The sequence below is a fragment of the Coturnix japonica genome, chromosome 38, assembly GCF_054131305.1.
Source record: "Coturnix japonica strain WE chromosome 38, WE-NBRP24, whole genome shotgun sequence".
NCBI lineage: Eukaryota > Metazoa > Chordata > Aves > Galliformes > Phasianidae > Coturnix > Coturnix japonica.
Window position 1 is genome coordinate 858,624 of NC_140700.1, and position 10,256 is coordinate 868,879.

At 52.4% G+C, this 10,256-nt stretch overlaps 1 protein-coding gene across 2 annotated transcripts; it reads right to left on the bottom strand.

Moving 5' to 3' along the window:
• Positions 1–4,608: 4,608 nt before the first annotated feature.
• LOC107324620 (antigen-presenting glycoprotein CD1d-like) lies at positions 4,609–8,963 on the bottom strand. 2 transcript variants are annotated; one of them, XM_015884796.3, is made up of 6 exons: positions 8,766–8,963; positions 8,340–8,588; positions 7,190–7,471; positions 6,827–7,099; positions 6,649–6,739; positions 4,609–6,573 (listed from the first exon to the last, which is right to left on the bottom strand). In XM_015884796.3, the coding sequence occupies exons 1-6, from the start codon at positions 8,827–8,829 to the stop codon at positions 6,438–6,440; spliced, it is 1,095 nt and encodes a 364-aa protein (XP_015740282.2). In that variant the 5' UTR covers positions 8,830–8,963; the 3' UTR covers positions 4,609–6,437. The 2 variants fall into 2 exon arrangements, with proteins under 2 accessions (XP_015740282.2, XP_015740280.2); XM_015884794.3 differs by having other exon boundaries at positions 6,649–7,099.
• Between the last annotated feature and the right edge of the window lie 1,293 nt (positions 8,964–10,256).

A 10,256-nucleotide genomic window follows, 5' to 3' on the forward strand; every position in this document is an offset into this window, starting at 1 on the left:
GACCCGCGGTTTCGTCCTCCTGCGAGGGAAACGGCTGGGGACGGACGAAGCGAAAGTTGTCCCCCTAATACTTGTTTGTCCTCGTTTTAATATGTGTTTATTCTCGTATTATAAATTACTGGTGATTGTAAAGTACATTGTCGTAAAACACATATGGGGTTAGCTGGGAGTAGGTGTTGCTACTTGTAAAATAGTACGGTGGTTTAGATTAAGTTATGATGGGGGGATCACAGGGAAAGGAGGTTCCCAAGCGTACACCCCTGGGGTGTATACTGGCACATTGGCGAGATATTGCTGGGGAACCAGGAGGAAACCCGAGCCGGAAAACCCTGATTAAATATTGTAATCGGTGGTGGTTGGTGTACAAGCTGGAGGATGGGGACAGTGAACATATAGAGGGATGTCCGTGTGAATGAGTATCAACCCATTTATGTGATACTGTGTTCTGCCTGCAAAGAGGTGTAAGGCAGGTGGGTCAGTCAGTGCTGATTCAGTGGTGAGATGTTTATAACTGAACGATATGGATTGCTAAGGGAAAGTTATATGGTATTAAGGGTGTTTAGGGAAACTAAGAACTGTGTTGTTTAATCTGTGGGTTTTGAAAGGAATAGGACAAACTGTTTTGATGGTTGTATGGGAAATCACAGCTTGAACCTCTGATTAATCAGCTGAGGCAAGTGTGGGGTCAGCTGCGGGAGCACAGGTGAGAGTAATGGAGCTGTGCTCCCGGGAGGGCTGGAGCTCGACTCCACCTCCTCTGAGACCTCATTTAAGGGCTGACCCTCACTGAGGCAGCATCTCTTGGAGATGTTGTGCTCAGTGGAGACTGCCCCTGCTATCCGGTCCAGGCATCGACATTGGTGAGTTTTCTTTACCAATAACCTTTGACTATTTATCACCATCCTCTGTTAGCACCTTTACAATGGTATAAGAAAGTGTAGTTGTTAATGGTACACAGAAGTATAATTGAGGGTATGTGGAAGTGTAACTGAGGGTACAAATAGTGGAATAATAATATAAAAAAAAAACAACAAAAACCCAACACCTGATTGCAAAACAGAGATGTTCAGGGAATTGAGAATAATAACAGCTATTACTGTTGTGGCGCTAGAGTAGGACCATAGGACCCAGAGATCCTCCACGAGGAAGGGGGGGAGGGAGGCTTGAGGAGCCCAGGGAGGGCTCTGCCCCGCTGGAATGAAAGCAGTGTGCAAACTGCAATGGGACACTGGTAGAGAAATCCGACCGAGCTGAGTGAGAAGGAATTGTCTCTGATTGCAGAACTGAACAATGAGAACTTGGGAAGTTTACCCTAGCAGATACACCGATGAAACTGCAGCTAGGGAAGCAGGATAAAGTAGTTCATTTTCTGATGGATATGGGAGCTTCTTACTACCCATAGATGGTTTTGTAACAGTAGTAGAAGCTACTGCCCAAAAAGAAAAGGCTTACTTTTGGAATTAATTAAATATAACTTAAGAAAACAAGTAGGAATACAGGAATTCTTGTACCTGTCAGGTTACTCTGGAAAGAAATTTAATTAAACTGGAGCTAAGGGTCAAACAATATTGGCTGATTAAGAATTGTAAGTCTGACTTTAACACAAACTGGGAAAAACAATGTTATGCCCCCAGGAGTCACAGCAATCTCAAATAAGACACTTAGGGGTGTGGGCATCAGGGCCAAAAATTAAGCCCTAAATACAGGTTAAAAGCAAGAGCTCACCCAGTCAGGGTAAAGTGGTGCCCTTTGAGGATATGTGACTGTAGAAGGATAAAAGAAATAATAATTTTTTTGAGTTTGAATTTCTAATTGAATGGGAATCCAAGTACTAAACTCCAGTGTTGCCAGTTTGCTAAATTTTCAGATAACAAGTGCTTTAGTTTGGTAGAAGACATGAGGACAAGTAATGGAATCGTTGAATGGATACACTCAGTGATGGAAAATCCATGCACTTTATTAACCAAGTTAAGGAACGAATAGGTGGAGTTTACCTTCCGGATTTGAGGGATGCCTCTTCTGCCTGGTTTGGCCAAAGGAAGTCTAAGGTTATTTGCCTTTGGATAGGAAAGCCCTAATACGGGGAGAAGAAACTCAATTAACCTGGACAGTGTTACCCAGGGTTGTGACAACAGCTTAATGATTGTTGAGAACTGGTCAACTTGTGAGCCTGAGAGCTGGGATCCTCCATCTCGGGGTGGAACTTTACTGCAGCACGTGGATGCCACAGCAACAAAAGGACTGTGTACAATAGACTGAGAGTTTGCTGAGTTTCTTGGTTTACAGAAAGCACAACTAACTCAGCAGCAAGTGAACTGTGTTCAGTTTTGGGCCCCTCACTGCAAGAAAGACATTGAGGCCCTGGAATGCGTTCAGAAGAGGGCTACAAAGCTGGTGAAGGGTCTGGAGCACAAGTCTTATGAGGAGAGGCTGAGGGAGCTGGGATTGTTCAGCCTGGAGAAGAGGAGGCTGAGGGGAGACCTTATAGCTCTCTATAACTTCCTGAAGGGAGATTGTAGTGAGCTGGGGGTTGGCCTCTTCTCTCGTGTAATCGATGATAGAACTAGAGGGAATGGTTTTAAGCTGCGTCAGGGGAGATTCAGGCTGAACATTAGGAAATATTACTTCTCAGAAAGGGTAGTCAGGTATTGGAATGCACTGCCCAGGGAGGTGGTGGCGTCACCGACCATGGGAGTGTTCAAGAGATGTCTGGATGTTGTGTTGATGAATATGATTTAGCTGGGCAGTAGTGGGAATGGTTGGACTAGATGATCTTCTAGGTCTTTTCCAACCTTGATAATTCTGTGATTCTGTAATGAGTGATGCGCATACACCCTGTTGCATGTACTGGTGCAGAGGCCTCTGCTGGTGGGCACAGCTTCTCACTCACCCAGCGCCTGGCCGAGCTCGGGGCACCAGTGGGGGTCTGCAAGGAGGGACAATATGGGGGTTATGGGGGCCCGGGGGGTGATGATGGGGCTCTGGGGGGAAGGACAACATGGGGGTCAGTGGGGGGGTTATGGAATGATGGGGGGTGGTACAACATGGGGGCTTATGGGGCGTCATGGGGTTATGGGGCTCTGTGGGGTACTTGTGGGGCTCTGTGTTGAGGCACAACATGGGGGTCCATGGGGGGGCTCTGTGGGGTGATGATGGGAACCTATGGTCTATGGGGCTCCATGGGGCAATGATGGGGCTCTATGGGTTATGGGGCTTCATGGGGTGCTGATAGGAACCTATGGTCTATGGGGTGATGATGGGGTACTGACGGGACTCTATGGTCTCTGGGTCTCTATGTGTTGCTGACGGGCTCTATGGTGCCCCATTTCCCCGCCCTCACCCATGGCACCATGTGGGGCAGCAGCGGCCGCGTTCCCATGTGGGGCAGCACTGACGTTACTGATTGGGGCGCCATAGTTGCGGTGGAAGAGGCTGGAGAGGCGCTTGTGCCGGCCTGCACCCCCCCCTCAGAGCCCCCAAACGCCCTTTAGAGACCCCAGACCACCTTTAGTTCTCCTGCCCGCCTTTAGAGCTTCCAGACCCCTTTTAGACCCCCCGCCCCCCCCACAACCTCCAATTCCCCCCTTCAGACCCCCAACCGACCGCCCCGACAGCACCCGGCCCCGTCTGGACACTGCGGGGGCGGGGAGAGGAGGGGACGGGAGAGCGGAGCGGAGCCGCGGGATTCCTTCGGCCCGGGCGGGGGGCGGCGCTGCGGATGGGCCGGGGTGGGGGGTGTGTGGGGATACAAACACCCACCCCCCCTCCTCCGGCCCGGGGTCTCATTGCTGCCTCACACAGCCCCCCCAGAAGCCCATAGGGTGACCCCGTTACATTCCAAGCCCCCCCCCCCAGGTTGCTCGCACCCCCCCCCATCCCTTTGTCACCCCAAGCGCCCCCACGGCGACCCCCCCCATCCCCCCACATACACCTATAGGACGTTCCCCTCCAACCTCCCCTCTGCACCAGTTCCAAGTACTTCTAACGACTGAAACAGGTCGAAACAGCTGTGAGGATGGCCGAGAAAGGATGGACTCACTACACACTGGTAAAGGAATCCACTAGCCCTAAGGTGTGGGAAGCGGTTGCCACAGAAGAACCTTTAAAGATAAGAATTAAAAGGAAATCATGAAAAGTTTTTTTGTTTGTTTGTTTTATATGCATATTTTTTAATTATTATTTTAACTAACCTTTAACTTCTCCTCGAATAGGTGAATAAATTGTATACGTAAGTGGGAGAGTATTATAACCTGTATAGAACTAATGCTCACAAAAAGTTTTCCATGCTTTAACAAGAAGTTTTTACTGCTGTAACAGAGTGTATCCCCTTTGTTATCCCGATCATTATCTGGAAAATGTGAAATTCGACAATAATGCAGGGGAGGGACCAATTGGTAGTTTTGATATGAATAAGGGACTCTCCTGTAGTGTGTGGAATGATGTATGGTGGACAGCTGCCCATCGAGGCTGGACAGATACACCTGGAATATTGTCACGGTTTAAACAAAAAATCCACCTGCGTCCGTGACAGGGGCTGTGGGCCCCGCAGGGGCCCTAGGCCAAAAGGAAAAAAAAGTTAATTAGGAAAAGAAAACAGTGGCAACGATCTAAGGAGGCACACTTAATATTAAATATTATATCGAAATACAGGATAACACAATATAATACAATATAATTGAAAACTGAGCTAACGAATCAAGCAAAATGGGAGAGAGAATGAGTCCCGTAACCGAGAGGCCTACTGTGAATCTAGGCGAAATGGTGAAGGCTCCCACACACTCCCCTGAACGCCAGAACTCGAAAGACGTCAGTCTAGTCTGCGACTGAGTTAATATAGAGTTCAGGTCCCGTGACACATCTCTAACCGTGTTGTTCTCTGGGAGATGCAGTCTTTCTTCTGGAAGTTGCAGATTCAGTAAAATTATTCATGCTTTATATGATGTTATGATGTGGAATACTGATAGTAAAATTACAAAATTATTAAACCATGACAAATATCTGATACTTCTTGAGCACATAAGGGAGTTGTCCAGCCAGACTGCAAACCGCTGCAGTGTAACCCAGTAAAAATAACAATGAACAAGACTGATAGCATTGTTAATACCACTTTTGGTCTGGGGGAAGATATGCATGGAAAGGATTCAACAGCGAGACTTAAGGTAGCTGTGTGGGATACACTCTGTGAAAACACCCAGAATGTCCAGAATAGGGAAGAGCTTAAAAAGGGGTTAGAAAATCTTCCTAAAAACCCTGCAATGGTGACAGCTAAGAAGATAAAAGATCTTAGACAAACATTTGAAATCAAAACAGGACATGGGGATGTTAATGCCTGGGTAGAATGGATTAAGTACACTGTCCAGAGTCTCAACTGTAGCAATTGCTGTGCTTGTGCATCGGGACGGCCCATATGCTGGGATGGACCAAGGACCCCAAGGGAATGTGATGCATGATTGCCCTGTACCAAGAGAAAACTGCCTGCGGAAACAGAGACTGCAGATCTCTCCCTCTTGTAATAGTAATAGTCTCGTGCGGGTTGGAAGGGACCTTAGAGATCATCAAGTCCAACCCCCAGGATTCGAGCCTCGGTGTTGCAGAGCGACACTTGCGCCACAGGGGGGATTCGAACCCTGGGTCCCGGTACTGAAAGGCGGCAATTCCTACCACTGCGCCACCGGGCAGTCTCTTGTCTCCTCTAAAGCCTGATAGAGATGTCACGATCCCTCCTGCAGTCTCTACAGCGGTAGGTAACCATACATCTTGCCTCTCATGGCAGGGCGTGAAGGCTGCCAGGCCTATGGGAAACTTTTCGTTATGCAGTGAGGTCTTGAATGTTACAGAGAATTCAGCAGGAAATTATTCAAGACTGGGAATCTCCAGGGCAGAATTCTGGTGGAATTGTGGGGGAAAGATTTTATGGTCCACTTGAGTCCAGATAAGTCCAGAGGCGCTGTCGGGATCCTCTACTTGAAGATCTGGAATCGTTCAATGGGTTCCTCCCCCGGCTGTAATCAGGGTGCTGTCCCCATCGCCTGGGAGCACCTGGCCCCCACAGCACGGTTATGCCCACAGAGAAAGTGGCATTTCCTCACAAGCTGGGTAACCCGTGGGTCAAATTATCCGTTTATTCCGTGCTCCATTCGCCTCAAACCCACCTGGTTTGAAACCTACTTCAAACCCCGCTCAGCCCCGCACCTCGGTGTAATGTTTGAGCGCCGCCTTCCTTTGGGAGCTCAGTGCAGCTTAGCGCATCCAGCGCCGTCGCAGGAGGGAGGGTTTGGGTACAAATATCTCCGGAAGATGGTTAATAAAGGCGGTGGTTGGTCGATAAAACGCAAAAGGTGCCGACGGGAGGTCGCGGTTCGTTGCTCGTGGGCAGGTGGGTTCCTTTATCAGCGCTGGGGGAGCCGCCACGAGCACTGGGGGGTTCTGAGAAGCACTCAGACGTGCCCCCTCCCCACCCCGGTTGTTCCGCGGCCGCATCCCCCGTATCGCCCCGCCGTGGTCCCGGCCCGCGTTGCGCTCCGGCGCTCCGCCAGTGGAACGCTGCGCTCCTCGTCCAGCCGCTGCCGCTTCCTGCAACGAGAGTGGGCGCTGCGGGGACGGGGGGGGGGGCTCTGAGAGGAGCGGCGCGGCAGGACGTGGTCTCACCTGTATCTCCGTACCAACAGTGCGGCCATGGCGGCCGCGGCCAGCAGCAAGACGGCCCCGATCCCCGCACTCAGTCCCCTCTTGGAGCGCTCTGAGAACAAACAGTCCGTCAGCTCTCCTGCTCCTCGTGCCGAGGGAATGGGGCTCGGGAGCCGCATCCCCGAGGGGGACAACCTACCCCAGGGGACGAGGAGGCTGCGGGCACCCAGGCTGCGGTGCTGCGCGCGGCAGGCGTAGCTGTGCCCGTCCCGGGGGGACACCAGCAGGGTGCTGCGGAGCTGGTAGGTGAGGTCGGCGTTGGGTAACACTGTGCTGGTGCTCGGGGGCAGCTCCCGGCCGTCCCGCAGCCAGGTGACGGTGATGGGCCGCGGGTAGAAGCTGGTGACACGGCAAACCAGCAGGAGCTGCTCTGGGCCGGCAGTGCGGGCAAAGACCACGGCGATGGGGGACACTGAGGGATGGATATGAGGGGACTGCAGTGCGGCACCACTCAGCCCCCCCCACATCGGGAGCTGATGTGGCAATGCCGGGGTCAGCTCACCTTGTCTCTCCAGATCTGCTTTCCCAGCCCGGATGAAAAGCCTCAGAACATCCACACAGGTGTAGTTGAGGAGCACTTGGATCACCTCATTGAGAGTGCTGGCATTGGCCATCAGCTGCTCGGCTGTGGCTGACAACTGGTTATGTTGCATCTGCTCCCAAGTGCCTGTATCCAGGCAGAAGCGGATGAAATTCTGGCCCTCATAAGCAATGTTGAAGAAGGTCCTGACGGTCCTGTTGGACTGGAGCTCACAGCCCACGGAGGTCTGGAAGACAAAAGGGTCTGGGGGCAAGGGGTAGAGCGGGAGAGTTGATATGCATCACCTTTATGATATATATCATATGAACGGGCACTCAGCTTCGTGGCCGCTTAAGGTCTGACTGAGTGTTGTCCCAATGCAAAAAAAACAAAAACCTCTGGCTCTTGTATCCAGTGTCAAAACAAGGGTCCTGGTGGTCCAAAATGAATGTTTGTGTCCTCCCTCCATGCATGTTGTCCCAGCACTGTCATCCCCTCAGTGCCATGGGGGAAATCTGAGTCCCCAAGGTGCTGCTGGGCTCTGGAGAATGGATCCGGTGCTGCTCCAATGTCTCACTGCCCCCCATCCCCCCTCCAAGCCCAACCTGTTCCTTCTGGGATGTCCCCTGCCACGGTGGTGACACAGGGACAGCCCATGCAGGGCTGCTGGGGCTGAGCCCTGGCACCCAGTGACACTGAGTCAGCCCCAGGGGAATGAGCACAGAGCATCACTTCCCTTCTCTGGAAGTACTCCACAGAGAAGTGGTGATGCCAAAGTGTCCCTGAAAGCCCAAATCTGGCACCTGTGGTCTGATTTCCTACAAGGCCCATCCAGGAGGTGTCTAGCCCTGGAACTGTCCCTCTGTCCCTCCCATCAGGGTCACTAATATCTGGAAGGACAGTAGAGTGCAGCCAGTGGGCTGGCAAGGGGTGGCCTTAGAATGGCTGCTGAGGGTGCCCAAAGTTGCCTCAGGTGACCATAGGTCCCAAGTCTGCCCAGCAGACACTCACCATTTATCACAACCAACCACAATGTGACCATTTGTTCTTATTACATCAAAGCTTGACCCCCAGAGTCCCCTCATGCCCCAGAGGGGACCTTGGAAATGGGGTGGGGAAGGGACACACGTACAGGGCATCATGGCGTACATCTGCACCAGCCTGTTGAAATCCCTCACGTATGACTTGATGGAGCTTTCAATGACGTCCCAGTCTTCTTTTGGCAAGGCTGGGTGCAGCCAGGCTTGGTAGTAGTGGATATTCCCAGTGCTGATGTCCAGAGATCCCAGTTCCATGTCCCCCAAGAGCCCCACTCCTCCCACAAGCATGGAGGTGCTGTTTTGGAAGGTGGCAAAATGGAGAAGCTTGAGCATGTAGGAGCCTGCAGGAGATAGGAAGAGAGCTGGGAGATTTGTCACCCCTGATGGCTCCTTTTGACCCCCCCCCCACAGCTTGCCACCACCTCAGCTCCATCTCCTGTCCTTGAGCTTGACCCAAAGTCCCCCCATAAGGGTGAGGTGAGAAGAAAGGGTTAGGGTTAGCCATGGTTCCCACTTACCCTCTGGCTCTGCCCAGGTCCCAGGGAAGAAGAAGAGGAGGAGGAGGATGGCATGGGGCTGCATGGTGTCTGTATGGTGCAGCTCCACACGGATGCAGTGGGATGATGGAGGGGTTGCTCACTTCTCAAGGCAGCTCTTGCCTCGCTGGTGGCACCGGTTGGCCCCAGCAGCCAATAGGGTCGGTGCTGAGGTTTTAGGGAGGTCCCTGAGATGCCCTCTGCAAGGAGTTGAGCTGAGGCATCCAGGCTATGGGTCCGGAAGGATTCTTTCTGGCCTCTGGTTGAACTTGGGGGGTTACCACACAGGGATGGCACAAGGGGGTCACCTCCTCTTATAAGCCTGTCCCAGGAGCCATCCTGCCCGAGGTGACTTTGAGGTCAGCCCCCAAGGAGTCACTTGGCTCCCCCCAAACCCATCCTTGTTTTAACTTTGCCGACCCCGCTGGAGAAGCCTTTTCCGCGGTCTCTACTGCCATCTCATGCCCAAAGACCCCATAGAGCTCCTTAGGGATCCCCAAATGACCCATAAGGACCCCACAGAGCCCCACAGGGACCCCTGGTGAGAACAGATCCCTGTAGGGACCCATGAAGAGCCCTTGTGACCACACAGAGCCCCTTGTGACCCATAAAGACCCCTTGTGACCCCATAGTGCCCCTAAGGAATCCCAAAGTGACCCATAAAGACACTGCAGAGACCCGAATCGCTGCACAGGGAACCCTTGTGACCACATGGATCCCACATAGAGACCCATAGGGACCACACAGAGACCCTTAGGGACCCCATAGTGCCCCAGAGAGACCTCATATCACCCTGTATCGCCCTGTATCACCCCTTAGGTACCCCAAAGAGCCCCTTATTGTCCTCGTATCACCCCATATTGCCTGTTAGGTACCACACAGAGCCCCTTAGGGACTCCGCAGGGATCCACAGAGCCCCATATCACCCCACAGGGACTCCAAAGAGTTCCAAAGGAATCCCAAAGAGCCACAATGGGACTTTGCAGACCCCCATAGGGAGCCAACAATCCCCTAAGAGCCCCTCAGAAACCCCAAAGAGCCCCATAGGGACCTCGGATCACCCCATATCATCCCATAGAGCCCTGTATAGACTCCAAAGAGACCCACAGGGACCCCAGAGAGCCCTTCAGCGACCCCAGAGAGCTCCGTAGAGCACTATATTACTCCATAGAGCGCCATAGAGCCCCGATTGACCCCACAGGGACCCCATATTGCCCCTCAGGAACCCCATAATGACCCATAGGGTTCCCATATCATCCCATAGAGACCATTAGGGATCCCAAAGAGACCCTTAGAGAACCCATATCAACCCAGAGAGGCCCGTAAGGACCCTATATCGCCACACAGAGCCACCCTAGGGACCTGACAGAGACCGATAAGGACCCCATAGAGACGCATAGGGATCCCAGAGACCCACTGTGGCCACACAGAACCCCGCCTCCATCGCCCCGGCGCCATCATGGCAGCCCTGCG

Excerpts from the sequence above, each read along its gene's own strand:
- LOC107324620 (XM_015884794.3), bottom strand. The coding sequence starts at position 8,829 with ATGCAGCCCCATGCCATCCTCCTCCTCCTCTTCTTCTTCCCTGGGACC. Across the intron at positions 7,100-7,189 it reads AGCAGATCTGGAGAGACAAG|TGTCCCCCATCGCCGTGGTC; the intron begins GTGAGCTGACCC and ends TCCATCCCTCAG. Across the intron at positions 6,574-6,648 it reads CTGTTGGTACGGAGATACAG|GAAGCGGCAGCGGCTGGACG; the intron begins GTGAGACCACGT and ends CTCTCGTTGCAG.